The sequence below is a fragment of the Ricinus communis genome, chromosome 6, assembly GCF_019578655.1.
Source record: "Ricinus communis isolate WT05 ecotype wild-type chromosome 6, ASM1957865v1, whole genome shotgun sequence".
Classification (NCBI taxonomy): Eukaryota; Viridiplantae; Streptophyta; class Magnoliopsida; order Malpighiales; family Euphorbiaceae; genus Ricinus; species Ricinus communis.
Window position 1 is genome coordinate 25,052,578 of NC_063261.1, and position 19,717 is coordinate 25,072,294.

Sequence of the window (19,717 nt, forward strand, 5' to 3'; positions counted from 1 at the left end):
AAAGCATGAGGTGCTAATTGACTATGTCATATAAGTACAAGTGTTTGATGATATATTTTGCCATTTTCTTTCAAATTGCCAAATGTCGATTTTATTGGCTTAAGAAAAAACAGACAAACAAATAATATAGGTGGTTTCTAAAACCTACATATTCGAGCTATATTGTTAATAAATAAATAAATAAATAAACAAGAGCCTTTATAAAATAGTTTATAATTATGAAAAACTTAAAACATTTTTATTTAATTTAGGAACCATAAGAGAAAGGAGAAAAAGGAAGAAAAGTTAAGTAATCATCACAAAAAAATTTAAACACACTAAACTTAATTATAGGCACGCTGACACATATATAATATTATATTTGAAAAAAGAAACAATATTTAGAGGCTAGAAATCTTTGGATTTGGAGAAGCAAATGCTAAGAACTCAGGATCTCTTTGTAGAATAGCCATTCTTGCTTCATCCAAAGTAATCCATGCTTCAATCCCTTTACCATCCTTTGTGTCAATAAATACAGTAAAGTTTCTAAATTCAGGTCCAGCTTTTGCCATTAGACCAACCCAAAATGGTTCTCCCCATCCAAAGTTTGGTCTAGTGACAGGCATTTTAGACCAACTTGTAAATCCAAAAATGTCAGGTTCTTCCAAGGAAAACATCCCTTCTAGTTGCTCACAGTACTCGGACATTATTTTCAACCCGTTTTCACCCTGTAAACTATGCGTATAATCGCTTTTATACACTGCAATTGCTTCACTTAGCATGCTTACCAGCTCATTCAATTCTGTACTGTTTGTGTCTGTAGGGCTAGCAAGTGCTACTGCCCACCAGAACAGATTCCCAGTAGAGCTATCTTTCATGGGTGGCTTTGTTTTTTGCCTGAGATTTACGGCTTCCACTAAAATCGATGGCTTTGGTGCACCTGATATTGCCCTTGATGCTGCCATAGAGCATTTCCAAATGAAGCATGATAATGTTGCAATGCGAGTTGGTTCTGCTTCAAGTTTGGCTTTTGCCTTAACCCTTAGTGCAGCTATTGCTTTTGCATCGAACACAAATCTCTTTGTAATGTAGTTAGCTTTAACGAACCATATTCTTTCCATCAGAGATAAATAATTTTGAGGTAATGAAGTGCTTGATGGAAAAAATGTTGATGGTTGCTCGAAATCAGGTTGTATCACATTCTTAGGATCTCCACGGCAAAAAGATGCCCAAGTAGTTACGAAACTTGAAGCTGTAGCTGCATCAATTAACTTGTGTGACAAACACAGACCTACTGCTATTCCTCCACAAGTAAACATGCTCACTTGAACTGCTACAAGTGCTATACTCATGTCTATTTCCTTGCTAAATGGGTGGCTTGGGATGAAAAGGTTGGATAATGACTCAGTTTCATAGTGTTTCAGGAAATAAGACATTGAACAATTTACTTTTGCTTCAAAGAATGGAACTCCTTCTTCGAAACGATCAATATAGAGATTGTCTTTGGCTCTTCCAGAAAAAGGGTAGTAAAAATTGAGGGTTTTAACAAGAGATTCCTTTAGATGGGCTAGGGTTGATTTGGTAAACAAATTGTTCATAGGGTAGAAAAATATAATTGGAATATAAGTTGTAGGAGTAAGCTGGTCGAGAAGGCAGAGTTTGTAGGGCTTTTGATGTTTAATGGCTGGTGAAGATGGCTTCATCATCTCTCTTGAAACTATGTGAACTTCCATTTCTATAATTCTAGACTTCGTACGTAGGAAATAAGAAATCTATGCTCGGTATATATAGGAGGAAAAGCTCCCTTTTTTTTCTGTTATTATTTTTATTTTTATTTTTTTATATACAAACAGAGGTGCAGCCTCTAGAAGCCACCGTTCTAGGTGGCAACTGCCTATCATGTCCTCTTTGTAATTTTAATAAGACCTTATGTCCTTTCGTGTTGTGATTCTTAATATATAAATAATAATTCTTACAATAAAAAAACTTTAATAAAATGTTTAATACTTGATAACTTTTTACATTATTTTAAGAAGTAATAAAAGTTTAAAATAGACTAACATACAAAGTTTAATTTAATCGCTTCATAGTATTTTGCAAGCAATTTAAAACAGATTAACAAAATATTAATTAAATTCTTAATATTTGAAATCTATTTTCGTGTTTTAATAAACAATAACAATTGAAAACATGTTAATAAATTGATTTTAATATAATAGCATTTAAAAATTATATAATTAATATCAAAATTAAATAAAGCTAATTTTATTACACATCATTAGTTTTTATCATATTCTAATAAAATATAATAGACACATTTTTTTTCCTAGTGCTTAATGCAACGAGTAGTTTTGACAGTTGTAAAACAAACAATAATCTTATTGGAAAATTATTATCTAAATTTGGTGTATATATATATACAAATGGTAAAATAATATGTATATAGGAGTGTATCAATTATTAACACATATGATATTATTTAAAAATAATGAATAATGTATCAATTATTTATCGGTTTGGTGTATAAGTGAGACATTTACTGTAAAATTTCTTCAATCTCATTTTACTATTTAAAATAAGACACATAAGGATTTTAACCTGTAAAATCGGCTAGACATATTAATTAAATTTTTTTAACAGATTTAATTGAATAAAAAAAATTAAAACTCCAAAATAGAAAAAAACGGAAATGTTAATTAACATCAAATTTGTAATTTTCTCTAACCTTTAATTCTACACTGCTGAACAAAAGATTTGTAGCGGTGATAGTGCTCTGCTAAAGTGAAATACAACCAACAAGTGTGCCTAAAACAGGAGAACTGCTCATTACCCCAAAACAAAATAGAACAGGAAAAACGACTTGAGATGATTATGGAAGAGCTTGAACCTAAGAGCCCAATGACCTAAGCTAGTAAATAGTAAAAGTCAAATTGTGAAATGTGTTTAACAAACTCAGGCATTTGTAATTTAAACAGACTTGAATTCGAGTAATATCTTATGAGTTGCCATCTCTAGACGCAGTAGACGAACTTACACAGCCAGTAAGCCAAGAATGTAATGTGCTCTACTCAGTTTGGAAGGTCGCCACCCTTCGTATGGCACTTTGGATGATTGCCACAAAACTTTAAAGTTTTTTTCTTTTTATTTTTTATTTTTTCTTTCTTTTAAGAAAACACACTTATAGACGTAGCTAGTGTCTACAAAAGGTATAGCTTTGAAGATCAATCATTAATGAGGGAAAAAATTATTAATGCAAGATGTTATATGAAGGCAGTTGTCTTAACTTACAACCATCCAGCATTTAATGGAGCTTAGGGAGTATTATGGAATTTCTAACCAAAGAAACATCCATTTCTTTTAATATTTAGCGATCTGGAGTAGTTCCAAGTGTATCAAATCAAGATTGTTACGAATGGTAAAATACTAACTTAAGAGTTTTAATGTAACTGCATATTTAACGCTTGAATTTAATATTTTAATTGAGCTATGAAAAATTCTTATCATCTCATCTACACGATTTTAAAAAATAAAAATATTCATTTTGATAAACACAACTAGCAAAGAAGTAGTTGCAACTAATATACAAAGATATTTAAGACTCTAAGAATGACAAATACTGTATGCATCTTATAGCTACATATTTAACGCTTGAATTCAATATTTTAATTGAGCTACAAGAAATTCTTATAATCTCATCTATATAATTTAAAAAGAAAAAACATTCATTTTGACAAACACAGCTAGCAAAGAAGTATACTATTATACAAAAGAGACTTAAGACTTCAAGAATGACAAATACTGCATGCATTTTTTGTCAAATAACTCATTTTCTTCACACATGAACTAGACAATAAGTAGTCGCAAATTAAAAGGGTCTGGAGGACGAAGAGAGAAGAAAATTTATTTCTTTCAACTTTCATTAAGAGTGTATTCAAACAGTAAAGAATAGGTTCTACAAATAGGTAAGATTTGCCTCACTATAATGTGGACACTGCAGTCTGCAACGAATAACTTGGACGTTAGTAATAGACAACTGTTCATGTTGACAATTGTTATCACTAATCTATACTTATCAACCTAGTTATGGACCACTTGCATGGGAAATATTTAATGTTTACTTGCTTGTGACTAGGCGCAGACGCAGCATTTTAAGTGAATGGGGCTAAACATGAGTATTAATTTGTTCAATTTTTTTAAAATTTAATTAAATTAATAAATAAAATACTAAACTCTTAACAATAACAAGTGAAAACTGATCTAGATTTCAACTTGATACACTGATTTTGTTATAATAAAGAAAAGAAATTATGCATATCATACTAAAATATTATACTTAATATAAGTGTTATCAACTTCCATAAAAAATACCCCATATTTAATTTATTATTGTTTTTTTTAATTCTTTTCTTTTCATTTTAGTTTTGTTAAATTTGATTTACCTAGCACCTCAAATTACTATTTAATTATTAATTTTTCTATTACTTTCTTTATTTTTAAATTTTACAATATATTTGTTTTTCATTTTTAGTTGTTTAAGCTTGATCTGTTTATTATATTTTTATTGAATTATAAAACACGTTACTTGTTAATAAAATAAATAGGAATTTAGTTAATAAATAAACTAGAGATGTAAGGAATAAGAATATAATTTAATTATTCAATAAAAAGAGGCATTTATCACAATTAAGACAAAGTTTAATAGAACATTGTTAAATATATTTCAATAATATATGTTTGAAACTTAAAAATGCAAATAAAAAAAATTTACAAATGACAATATGATTTGAAAAATAAAAATACAAATGGAAGTCGGTGCAATGTAGATTGAATTATGGCCAACTGCATCAATTTGAGTGGATTACCAAGCCATAATGTATACATTGTTATTTGATTGCACTATATAAAATCTAAAATCTCAAGAAAATGCAATCTTTAATAGTCAAAGAGACAGTGCATTGAAGCTTTATCTTGGTTATATAGAAACTAGATGAGTGCTTGCCTTTAGGCGGATTAAAATATTATTAAATAATTTTAATTATATATGAATATAATAAAATATGAAAAAGATATGAATTATATATTATAAATTATTAGCTATTGAGCTTTACGGATTATTAAGAATTTCAATATTTGATACTTCTTGTTTCAATATTATTTATTTCTAAATAAAATATCTAAAAGAAATCAAGATAAATTTAAAATTTAAGACTTATATGATTAAAAGCTGAATGATAGAATTAATATAAATGAACCAATGAAAGTTTTAATTAATCATTAAGATAGAAAAGAGAGAAGAAATAATATAGTAAAAGAACACACCCACATCAAAAAAAATATCTTCAAAAAATTGGAGTGTTATGTAAAAAAAAAAAATAACTACATTAGAATATGTGATGATAAACTTTTAAAACAATATACCAAAATGCATAAAAGTGGTTTTAGAAAAGAGAGAGATGCATCTAGAAAAGAGACTCCTAAAACACTCTTTTTATACATAGAAAGACTATTGGTTTGAATTTAACTAACATGGCATAGAAAAAGCAAAAGAAGATAAAGAAAATCTTATCGGTTATGGAAAGAAAATCTACGACAAGTATAAGAATAATGAAGAAGTTAAGTTGAAGAAAATGGTAGTCGCTTGTGAAAAAAATAAAATAGATGATAAGAAGAGAAAAGTAAATAATTGAAATATAGGGATTAATAGTCTTTTTTTTTTTCCTTTTGAAATAGGAGAATAGAAATTTAAGAAAAAGAAATAGTTATAAATGAAAGGAAAAGAACAAAGAGAGAAAGCAAGTTAGAAAGTTTAGATGGAAAAACAATGAAACAAAAAGATGAAAAGTTTAGATGAAATAAATAAGTTTTTTAAATACCTCATCTAAAAATCAAAAGAGCATTACTAAGAGAAAAAATTTAAAGTATTAAAAGAAAAAGAGAGAAAAATAATATATGAAAAAGAACACACAAAATCAAAAGAAATATCCTTAAAAAATAGAAAGAGTGCCACGTAAGAAAAAAAAAAGACCATGCTAGAATATATGATAATAAAATTTTAAATAAATATATCAAAATGCATAAAAGTAGCTTTAGAAAATAAAGAGATACATTTAGGAAAGATAAAATATCTTTTAAAATATTATTTTCATACAGAGAAAGACTACTGGTGTCACGACCCCACCCGTGGGCCCGTGACCGGCACTAGGGAATGGGTAAGCGTAAGGCCACCGAAACCCGTAGTAAGCCTGACACTCACTGACTTAAACAAATCTCATCTCAAATTAATATTATTAAAGCCACAATTTATCTTAATAGTTACACTTTACAAAATTACTTCGGTCTACTAGAAAAACTAGACGAGACCTGAAGCTCAGAAAATTTACAACTGATACATCTACTATTACTACTGCGGAGAATCTAAGATTTACCAATTTACATACCAAATCAAATACATCACCCGATGATGAAGGAGTCGGGTTCTTGAATAAGAGTCGCGAGAGGACTAACGATCACGAATCCGAAAATAAGAAAATGAGGGTCGGAGAGTGAGTTAAAATCAAATAATCTGGGGACTATTGCATTCTTCTCAGAAAACATAGATTATTCAAATCAGTATATCAAACCATGCACATAAATACCAATCATACTATAATCATACCCTATTACTTTCTTCACAGAAAATATTGATCATTCGAATCAATATATCAACCATGCACGTAAATACAATCCATATTATAATCATACCTTAATAAATAAATAAATGAATAAATAAAAATATATTTTTACTTTTACGGGACGAGTGCCTCAGTAGAACCCTAACCCCAAATTCTAACAGCCATTTTGGCTCTCTTAATCCAATAAGACTGGCGCTCCGAGAATAAAGCTCGACCAGGGACCTTACTTCCAGTCTGGTCACTTAAGTATCCAAATAAGAAATCTAGTAGCCATTCGGCTCTCTTAATCCAATAAGACTGGCGCCCCGAGAGCAATGCTCGACCAGGGACCTTACCTCCGACAATTTACACAAATCAGCCTAGAGAGCCATGCTCGACTAGGGCAAACCCATGAAAATCTTATTACATGTCCATGATCATTACCGGTGCGCACGCGGTCCTGATGTAACCCATCAGGCAGCATGTTCTACAAGCCACGTTTCCCAAGACACAACCATCCATTTAATAAATATCATTGTATAATGAAGTCATTCAACCATATCAAATTAATGATTAACAATTAAGAGTAAAACATTAGGCAGCTCAGGTGGAAAACTGATAATATTTGGAATTATTATAACATTACTATAATAATACTCATATTATCTTCAATAATTAATAATCCAGTAAAATTAATTACGTTGAGATATTAGTAACCATGTTAAACATAAACTTCCAAAATAGCATATTAAAATCAGACTTAGCAATAGTGCAATGATTAAATGACTTTAACTCACAGGTTTGGCGACCTCCTAGCTCTGCTCCGGTGCCTCGGTAGGAGCGAGCCAAACGAACTGACAATCTAGCCACGGAAAATAATTTATCAAAACGATGAAACAATTACAATAGATCCTAGGTCTAGATTCCTAGGACTGACTGTCTAAGAATCTCGACTCAGGAGAATTCTACCGAAAATCCGGCAGAACCTCCCTTACAACACGAACATTACCCCCCGTAAAAACGAGTCCAGGACCTGCTAGAAAAACACTCCAAATATCCAACAATTAAAACAACGGGAGTCGGGTCTCCAAACTTCACTATTTCCCGACTCCGCCACACAGCACAAAATACGACTATTGCAGGCCAACTGACAGACAATTATTTTTGACTCACAAATATCATCAAATACTCAATATAATCCAATAGACACAATTAAACCAAGAATTCCAAAATTAACGGGCCAAAGATAATTACCGAGACGCTCGATCGCTCGGTCGACTAGCCTCCGGCCGCCGGAGTCCGATCGACGATCCGAACACACCATCGAACTCACAATGACGCGCTGAAGACGATCCCAGCTTTCAATTTTCTGATCTGACACCCGATCATTCGGAGAGATTTACGGACGATCTCGACTGTCGATTCGCAAACAAAGCCCGATCGCCACGAAACCGGTGTCATTTCGAAGCTTGAGCTGAGGAGAGTCGGGATACGTCCTCCGATCTTCCATAGCTCGCCGGAGCTCGCCGAAAAAACCCAAAAACCTCGGCTGCCTCCATTTTCTCTCTCCACCGGATCTTCCGTTTCCGGCCACCACTGTCGACACCGCCGCCGCCAAAACAAAGCCGAGGCCAAGAGGAGTCGATCGGCACCAAGATCGGCGGCAAGGAAGCTCGCCATCTTCCTCCTCGCGAGGCCTGCTGCCGTCGCCGCTGCTGGCCGCCCGGCCACGCCCGGACAGACGGCCCGACTGCAGCCTCCTTCCTCCGCTGCTCTCTCTCCCCCGACATCTCTCTTCCTCTCTTCTTCTTCCTCGACTTCCATTCCTTTCAATATCGACATTAGGCCCCCGAACTTTTTCCTATTACAACTTGGTCCCTCAACTTCTTTAATTACTTACAATCTCATCCTGCAGAATTCCAATTTAACCCCCAAACTTTCCTTTAGCCTTTCAATTAAGCCCTTAACTAATTAATTTGGGCTAAATCCGAATTATTGAAAATACACAATTACAAAAATACCCCTGACCGACATATTTATTTACAAAAATACCAAGCTCACAAATTTCCATTAAAACCCCATAAAAATAACATTATACTTTCAATCCTTATTCCAAAATAAATTTCAAATATATAATTTTACTTATATAAATATGCATTTGGAAAAATTTGAATAACCAAAATATAATCATTTCTCAAATAGTTTACTTAATTACTCCTTAAAAATCAAACAAATTGGGTATAGAAAATAACTCATTTATTTATCTAACATGAACATTCAAAATTTGTATTTAAATCATTCCAATTAAACCGAATAAAAATAAAGCTAAAATTAACTTAAATAAAAACTCATTATTAAATATATAAAAAATTCCGGGTGTTACAACTGGTTTGAATTTAACTAATCTAAGAATTAAAAAATTAGTTTATGAGTCATATAATATGCCATGTAAGAAAGAGAAAGAAAATGTTAAAATATTACTTTTACATAAATAAAATATTTATACGAATTAAAATTAATATGAATGTTTGCAGTATTATTAAAAATAAATTATTTAGATATAAATATAAATTTATATAAAAATATAAAATTGGACTTTTTTTTATTATATAAAGAAGTATTAAAATTTTAATCGGAATAAGTAAATGAGTATAAATTATTTTACAAATTGAAAGTTCTATTATTTGAAAATTATAATTTTTTTAACATAATTTTAGAAATTATTTTTTAAAAAACTTTCTTACTAGATAAAGTAGAATATATGAATAAAATATAATCATTAATAAATTGATTATAGTAATAAAATAATTAGTGTCCGTTTTCTTTGGACGAAAGCCACTTTATAAAATAGAATATGGCTAAATACATAAATGGGTCACTAAACGTGTCTCATTTTTGCAATTAGTCATAAGATCTCAACTTTAATTTAATTGGACTTCTCAATTTTACTGGTCATTAGTTTTAAACCCTTTAGTCACAAAAGTTTAACATGGATGTAATGGTTTACTAATCATAAGTTATTTAGATATATATACAAATTTTTACATTAAAATATGAAATTATAATTTATTTTTATGAAATTGAACAAGAAATAAATAAAAATTAAATTAAAAAATATATTAAAAGTTTTAGTATAGACTTCGAAGTAATTAAATAAATGAGAGAAAAATGTTCGAGATTTTTACAAAAAAATTAGATTAATTTATAATTCTGAGAAGTGGATTAAAATTTTTAATTAATTCTTATGATGATAGGGTGAGGAAAATAATTTAAGTAATTAAATGGTTAAGTATAAAATTATAGCACTTTCAATACTAATTAATATATATCTTTCTAGAATAGTTAGTTAATGCACTTCTTTAATACTCATACAATTATTTTTTTTAGTTAGTTTTTCTCATATAAATTCTTAAACTCACCACAATGTAAATAAATATCTTAAAAATCATAGAAAAATTCTTGTGAAGAAGGAGAAAGTAAGTTTTATATATATATATATATATTGCTTGCATAAAAACACATATATTTAACATCTTGAAATAACCCATACTTGGCCCTTTGTACTTTTATTTCTATTCAGATTAGGTCCTTGCACTTTCATTCAGTGACATTAAATTTTTTTCTAACGATAGTTAGGAGTGTATATTACACGCACTATTAAAGCGTGTAAAACTAATTTTTTTAGATTCTTTTGTACTTTTATTTTATGAGATCAAGTCCCTATACTTTCATTTACATAACATTAGATCCTTATGCTTTTTATTTTGTTGATATTAACCCCTAAGAATTATTATTTAGTTATAGATTATAAGAATGATAAGGATTTGTAATTTAGATTTAAACTATATTTTTATTTTAATAATAAACTATTAATTTAATTAGAATGATACCACTTGATTTTAATTTATTTAAAATAAAAGTCTAATTTATTAAATTAAATCAATTATATTAATTAAGATAGGATGTCTTAATTAATAAAAATAAGAGATCAACTAATAGAAAGAAAGATGTAAGCTATTTATAAAGAGATCAATATAAAAATAATTCTGATTTTCAAAAAATAATAAAAAAAACTAAGACAAATTTTAAATATTTATTATAAAATAAATTTTTAGAATTTTTCATTATTACATAACTCAAAAGGAACTTTTATTTTTTATTTTTAAATAAGTAAATAATTTAGTCAAATCCCTACTGAACTAATTTTTAGATTAACTTTAAATAATTTTAGTGCGTTAAGTAAGAAATTTTTAAAAATAATTAAGGACTTAATTGGTTAAAATTTAAGATAAAAAGATTTAATAAGTAAGATTAAAAATATAGGAATCTAATAGCATATTTTGCACATTTATACTTTCAATGGTAAAAGACTTAAATTTTTAAAAAATAAAAGTATAAGAACTCAATATCACCGAATGTAAGTGCAAGAACCTAATCCGAAAAATAATAAAAATGCAAGGGGCTAAATATGAATTATTCCTAACATCTTCCTAGAAATTTATTTAACAACTTGCAAAACCTTATATATAAAAATAAAATCGATGTATTTAACAACTTGAAAAACCAAATAATATATCGATCTGCAGTACGTCATGTGATAGAATAATATTTTTGATATAATTCTATAGCTGAAAGATTTAGAATTCCATCTTTAATAACTCTCATGTTAGTGATTTTATGTGCTGCATATAAATGTTTAAATATAATAAATAAATAAAAATTAAGTATTTGATAAATTAAATAAAAAATATAAAGTGTTTAACAGATTACAAAAATAGAATTCTAATATTTATTAAATTAATTAAAAATTAAAATATTAAAATAAATAAATAACGAAAAATCTTTTTTTTTTTTTTCATTTGTAATAAGAAAAAGGAAATTAATATTGTGGTATGCATCTTATCCAGCTACATCGTGGCCATAAAATTCTTGAATGATTGAACAAGTGATTAGTAAATTAACTAATTAATTTTTATCCTTACTTTTAATAGAAAATTAAATATTTTCCCTTCAAAAGTAAATAAATAAAGGCCTAAATATTTTTATTATTATTAATATCAAAATCGAATATCACATTAATTGCCCAAAAAGTCGTGACTTATGGTGATAGTTGAAAATCAAATTAAACTAGGAAATTTATTTATGCAATGAAAATGAGAGAGCTGCTAATAATTTAGGTGTATATATCTTTCAATTAAACCTTGATACTTGTTTTCAATTGATCAAATTGAAAAGATATTCTTTGATTATTTTCAGCTTTAAATGAGTACTTTATCGTAATATTTTAAATAAAGTTTAGAATAAGTGTATTGCTATTTTAAATTTTTGTTGCTACTCTCAATGTATATTATACTTGATGAAATTACCTCACAAGTTGAAAATTTTCAAAGAGTTAACACCTGCAAGAGAAAAGATTAAGTCAACCCACCTCACAAATTGATGATTCTTAAAAAGTTATAAGAAGGTTAGTTCAACATTCAATTTTTAAGTCTGGTTATTCGATCCGATAATTAAATTAGTAAGAAAAACAAAGGTATAGTTAAATTCTTAGGAATAAGATTAAATGTATATATTTTTATATCAAATCTAAGTTATGTATATAAGTTAGTACTAATAGTTTGAAGACGAGTTATTTGAATTTGGAAAACTTTCTATAACATTAATATTTATTTTTAAAATTAAAAATTTAAAAGAAATTATAAACAGAAGATACAAATAGTAGCTCAAATATTAAATTTTATAAGAAAAATAAATTCTTTTCTAAATACATTGATAACTTGTAAAATATTATTAATCATTCCCATCATAGTAGCTTTAGAGAAAAGAAGTTTTTCAAAATTAAAATTAATAAGAATAATTTGTACTCAACAATATCACAAGAAAGACTAAATAGTTTAGCTATATTATAAATTTAAAAATAATAATAAAATTTTAAATTTGAATGCAAAAATTTAGTTAGCAACTTTATATCTCAAAAAGTAAGGAAAATAATTTTTAAATAATTTTCATAATATATTTATATCATAAAACTACAAATTCAACATTGCCTAGACCATAAAATATGTTAAGCCGGTCCTGCTTTGAAAGACAATGTATGTACATCTACATCATAAATATAGAATTTTATTGAATTTATTATCTTTAATTAATTATTATTATTATTATTAAAAAATCAGTTGTTCAACCATTGAACTAACGGTTAAACCGGTTTAATTTCAAATTAGGTCTTTCACTGGTCGATACTCGGCTCAATTATGATAACATTGCGTCTAGGTGGCAAGTGCCTATTAGGTCCTGTTGAAATTTTAATTTCATGTTCGGAAAATTAGGCTTATAAGTTGTTTGACGGTTGTCCAATACTTTTATTCAGTTGTTGAACTGCGTGATTAGTAAGATTCTATAGATAAGTGATATTTATAAAATTATAACATATATAACTTTTCTATTATTCAGACTTAATATATTTAAAACAAGAAATTATTATCTTTAGTATCTTGAATATGGATTCTTAAACTATTAATTTAATTTTCACTTTTCTTCAATATTATTTTGCATATGACTCGAACTTTTATAATTGAAAAATTAACAAATAACAAAATATTTCATTAATGGGTTTGTCTTAAAGACACATATAATAATTGCCCCAGATGGGTCATCAACCTCAAGATGTGTAAGAGGTACAAAAATTAAGCAATCATCCTAAAAGAATTTAAGCACACCAAACTCAATTAAATGGTACACTGACACATAAATCATGTTTGAAAAAAGAGAAATAATATCTAGAGACTAGAAATCATTAGATTTGGAGAAGCAAATGCACCTGATTTTTACTGCTTCCACTAAATTCGGTGGCTTTTGTGCACCTGATATTGCCCTTGATGCTGCCATAGAGCATTTCCAAATGAAGCATGATAATGTTGCAATTTGAGTTGGTTCTGCTTTAAGTTTGCCTTTTGCCTTGGCCCTTAGTGCAGCTATTGCTTTTGCATCGAACACAAATCTCTTTGTAATGTAGTTAGCTTTAACGAACCATAAGCTTTCCATTAGAGATAAATAATTTTGAGATAATGAAGTGCTCTGTGGAAAAAATGTTGATTTTTGCTCGAAATCAGGCTGTATCACATTCTTAGGATCTCCATGGTAAAAAGAAGCCCGACAGTTACGAAACTTGAAGCTGTAGTTCCATCAATAACCTTGCGTGATAAACACAGACCTGCTGCTTTCCTCCAGAAGTAATCATGCTCACTTGAACTGCTACAGGTGCTATATTTCTGTCTGTTCCTTGCTAAATGGGTGGCTTGGGAGGAAAAGGTTTAATGATGACTCAGTTTCATAGTGTCTCAGGAAGCAATGCAATTGCTTAATCGAACTTGGTTGAGCGGATAAAATATTTGGTTGTTGGGATGCAGTCGTTCAAACAATCGTTGCTTCAAAGTCTTGCACACAATCGGTCTTTTTAATTTCATCAGACTAAGGGTCTTGCACACAATCGTCAAACAAATGTGCAATCTATATATGTGACTGAATGAAATTAATGAGAGAGAATGAGTGCAAGAGAGGAGAAGAAGGAGTGGAAGAGGAGAAAGAAGAGTGTTAGTAATGTGCAAGTTGACTCAAGTGAGCTTGGGTAAAGATTAATGAGATGATGTGTCTATTTTTTCATCCATCAGTCATCCGTTAGACAATAGGGAGTATACTGATGTACCAGTTAAAGTCCAAAAGTTTAATAATACATATATTAAAATTTAAAATTTTTATGATACTAAGTTCAATGTTGAGAAACTGTCTATATAATCTACCCCAACTAGCTAGCTATGCATTAGCTCGAGAAAAGAGAGAGACATGAGCACGTAACGCCCTAGCTAATGAATCAAACCTTGCCTTTGAGTTGAGTTGCAACTTAAATTCTTAAAAAATATATAATACAAAAATTCATATAATAGTTCTTATAAATACATAAAAAGAATTCTTATTTTAATCTATCCATTTCGATACTATAAATGCCCATCCTAATATTTATTAAACTCCAAAATTTTACTCTAAAATTAGATTTTGAATTTTTAAACTATTAGTTATTCAAGATATTTAAAAATTTCTAAAACATTAATACATAACTCATTTCCATTTAATCCAATAACTAAAGTTGCTATAAATGTACCATATAAAAATATTAGAAAAACAATCCAGACGACTTTAGCTCACCAGCACTCTCCGCACGCGATGCATGGATCCACGCGTGGCCTTTCCAACATATTTAATTGATAAGCTCCTCTGTATTCATTCACCTCCTCAAAGGATTCTTGTAGCTGGTTTCATCTTCTTTAGGGATGAGCACGGATCGGTCCAATTTGGTTATTTATAAATCACCCGTGCTATATCAAACTTCGGTTATTTTAAAATTGAAAGTACCAGTACTGTACCAAACATAAAAGAATCCAATATCGTATTGTACCAATTTTACCGTTAAATACAGTTCAGTTCGGTGCTATTTTCAGTTCTAAAAAATTTAAATAACACAACTTTAATATCATCTTTAATCAAATACATTTAGAGAAAATATGATTACCAACCTAAAAAAAGTAGCATGAAAATCTGAATTAGAATTGCAATCACATTCTTGAACAACCTATTTTGTAATTCAGTCACTTGCAAATATAATAATTCATTCAATATTCAAATACAAACTATTAAAATATATGTTACTGCTAGCATAAAAATATTTTATAGATGACAATCATTAAAATAAATAAATTTATAAAATTTTATGTAGCACTAAAATACATGTCCAAAATTAGCAAAGAAATATTATTACCTCCCCTCAAAATTAGCACTCCACATTTAATCTTGACATAAAATCTCAGGATCTTGAATAATTTTTACAATAAAAGTAAAAAATTACGTCAATAAAACTTAATAGCATCAAAAATAAATAAACATATGTAAGAAGTAAAGAAATGTTACCTGACTCTATGTTTTCAATATCCTCTATTGATTCTTCTAGTTTGATAGGTTTATTTGAACTTCTAAGCCAATCTTGATAACAAATGAGGACCTCCACTATTGTAGGAAGTAAAGAGCTTCTATATTAATCTAGAGTTCATCCTCCAGTACTAAATGCAGATTCAGAGGCTACTATTGAAGCTTAGATAGCCAATACATCGCGTGCAACCTTGGACAAGATATGATACCTTACTGAATTCACTTTCCACCATGCTAAGATATCGAAATCAATGGTGAATATTTCTGCAAATTCTTTGAAGTACCTATCTAACTCAGATATCTTAAACAAATTCTGCTGCGCTTCTTCCTCTAAAAAGAACTCATCAATCTCTTCTTTTGTTTATGTATCACTTGGTCTACTATCATATGCAGATTTCTCTGAGCTCCCTACAACCTCACCCATATATAATTGATCCTCAATTATCTTGTATTCATCCACCATCAACTCTAAAGTTGTTTTCACCATTTTTTTTAAATTTTTTGCCTCATCTTCACCATAATAAATGGTATACTTAGCTTTTAAGTACCTTAATTTGCACCTCACTTTCAAGTACTTTAAATATAGTATTATAGTATGTATACTAGATTACTAGTATCAGTATACTATGTGACATATTAATATATATAACTTATATTTTTTTATAAAGTATAAAGTATATTATAATATTATAGTTATTTTTAATATATATTATTTTTTATTTCGATAACAATTGCTTGAATTATATAAATGATAAATATAAAATAATTTTTTTATAGAGTATAAAGGATTTTATAATATTATAGTTGTTTTAAATATGTATTATTTATATAATATAAAGAATTATTAATAAATATATGTAAAAAATTCGGTTCTACGGTTTGGTCTGGATCAGTACAAGACGGATCGGTTTTGGTACGGTTATGGTACAATTTTTACTAAAGAACGAGTACCATACCGTAATAGTAAAAAAATTCAAATCGGTTCAATTCGGTTATAAAAACTTTCGATTATTTCGATTCTGGTATTTTTCGGTACGGTTATTCGGTTCGAGCGGGGATCACCGAGATCCATGCTCAGCCCTAATCTTCCCATAACTCTTTTTCAAACTCTCAAATTGAAAAAACTTTTCATAGTCTCTCTTCTCTTAACCTGTTGCACAGACAACGAAATAAGGTGCTTCTAGTGCCAAAAGATAATCAAAGTGACATGCTTTCTAAGAACATCAATAACTTTTTCTAACTCCAACTACATCATTGTTAGTGGAAACTCCAAGTTTCGGCCTTCAATATATATTCTCCTAATTTAGTTCTTATAGCAATACCTAATGGATTTTTTAAGCACACCGGTGTATTGGAGAGGTTGAAAACCAGATGACAATAAGTAGGGTATCCGCCATTTTAAGAATACTCGAACCTGAACCCAATTAAAATACACATACTCGAATCTGTCCCAAATCTAAATAAAAATACTCATATTATCTGAACACAATTAAAATCTGTTTAAATTAAATAATTATTAAATATATTTATGGATATTTAAATGGATAGCAAGTATTTTACCCGTTTATATAAACATTCGGGTAATTAAATAGATATCCGTTTATCGAATCCGTTTACAATAATTAAATTGTAAAATATATTAACAAAAATTAATATAAATAAAAAAATACAAAATATAAACTAATCAAATTTAAATATTCAACATTATTATTCAATATATTTATATAATCCAAATATAAATTTAATTAAATTAATATTTTAAATAATAAAAATATAATATAATAATAACAAATTTTAATATAATCCGATTTAGGCAATGGATAGCTGCGAATACTGGAACCGTAACTCTATCATCATCCCTGGTGCAAGTGGAGCTGGAAACTCCTAAGTATTTTATTTAACAAGAGAAGCTAATTGTGTAATCATTTCGGCATACATTATTGAATTATGCAGATCGAACAATAAACTAACATGTAGCAGATCCAACTCTCTTCTTGAAGGCTTGCAAGTATTGTAAGCCGATGCAGATGATGTGAATAAAGTTGTAACTTGGAAAATACTTGAGAAGCTAGGTTGATGTGTCGTTACTGTTTCGTCTGGATTTCAATGCCTTAGTGTTGTTGGCCCGTCTACATTCTTCCAATTGTTCTTTTAGCTCTCCAAATGCTCGTCATTCAGAAACCAATCTTGCTGCAAGGAATTGCAAATGAGCTTCGAAGAGTCCTCGTGCAGGCAAACAAGGTCATCTGATGACATTTTTTAAGTTGCACAAGTACGATAGCGATGATTTCTCAAAAAATCGGCGAGGCAATGACAAGCGGATCAAGTCCAGTATTCGGTGGCTCACTAGTGGCTGTAACTAGTCCTAGGCAGCGAATGAGTCGCGGCGGTGACGGTGGCCACTCTCCGAAAAGAAAGGTGAAAAAATAATTGTATTTCTTTTTATTTATTTTTAAGGAAAATTCCTTGTTTTACTTTATTAATTTATAAATGTCCATTATTAGTCAATTATCTAATAACACATGAGTTCTGTTGAGACCATCAGTTGCCACGTCATTTAGACTTAACAGTTCGTTTAACTTTCCGTTTAGGAAATGGCTTAAAGCTTGAGTTCTTACTATTCAAATGGCTTATTTGCCTCTAAAAATAGTTAAGGAGCAAATTTGCTCCTAATACCAAATGATAGGGCAATTAATCAATAGACAATTGTAAATCACGCACTGCATTTATCAAAAAGAGAGTCTAAGTGAACAAAAAAAGTAACGAGTTTTGTGTTAAAATGGCTAAAAAGATAAAAAGGGCTTATTTAGTCTTGCTTGAAAAGTTGAGGCTCCCAATTGAACTTTATTTTAAAAATAATTCGTCTTTTAAAATATTTTTATTTATTTATTTATTACTTTTCTTAACTAACATGAATTAATATTGGCCACACGTTTATACTATATATGGATATTCTACCACATTCGTAATTTATACATATAAAATATTTGATATTTTTTTAACATTAAATCTCAAGTTGTTATAATTATAATTATAATAATAATAATTATTATTATTATTATAATTAAGTTAATAAAATTCTAGACTTTTCTAATAATAGATCTCTTCTTCTTTTCTTTTCTTTTCTTCTTTTCAACATCAATAATTAAGAATATAAGTAGCCGTCTCTTTTCTTTTTCATTTTTTATTAAAATTTTATTTTTTAATTTACCGTTCATCACACTTTTAAATCGATATGGATTTTTTATTTTATATTAATAAATAGACTTTAATATATATTCTTTTAAGAATTCTATAATCTATTAAAGATAGTTTAAGTTCTCATTTAATAGGAATTTGATGGTCCTCCATTATATGAATGTTAGATTCTTTCTCTACATAAATGATGAAAATGAATAATTTAATTCTATAATTAAACAACCCAACTCGTCAAAAGATAATTATAAAATTAATATATATTTTAGTGCAACTAAATAGAGTATTTTTGCAAATCACAATCTACGTCAATCCAATTAATAATTGTTAGGACTATCAACTCAATTAATAGTTATTAGAAGTAAATTATTTTATATGAAATCATTTGTTGTTATTTATTTTTATTTTTATATTAAAATAATACTTATTAATCTTGATTAATAAAAAATTTATATTTTTTCTAAAAAGAAAACACATGTATCCCAATAGTTGCAAGAGTTGTTCTTTTCTAAAAACTTAAATCTACAGTCAGAAAAAGGTTATATGTCATATATGGATAAAATCGTAATAATATTATTTATTTTATAACATGCTCAGACATGGGATAAAGTAGTAATAATATTACAAATCTTATTAGAATATTAAAATACGACAAAAGATCCTAAATATTAAATGTTTTATTAATCTATTTTAAATTTCTTCTAAAATACTATAAAGCTATTAAATTTAATTTGTTTTATCAATCTATTTTAAACTATTATTATTTTTTAAAATACAGTAAAAAATTTATTCATTAAATCTGTTTATTGTAAGAATTATTATTTATAATATAAATAATATCAATAGTGGTAGATGCATATTAAAATTTCAACAGGACATGATAGGCACTTTCCACCTAGAATGCTGTTGTATAA

At 28.4% G+C, this 19,717-nt stretch overlaps 1 protein-coding gene across 1 annotated transcript; it reads right to left on the reverse strand.

Moving 5' to 3' along the window:
* Positions 1–262: 262 nt before the first annotated feature.
* On the reverse strand, positions 263–2,036 carry LOC125370379 (vinorine synthase-like). The gene has a single exon (XM_048375503.1). It carries the CDS (start codon positions 1,710–1,712, stop codon positions 381–383), a length of 1,332 nt encoding a protein of 443 aa, XP_048231460.1. The 5' UTR covers positions 1,713–2,036; the 3' UTR covers positions 263–380.
* Between the last annotated feature and the right edge of the window lie 17,681 nt (positions 2,037–19,717).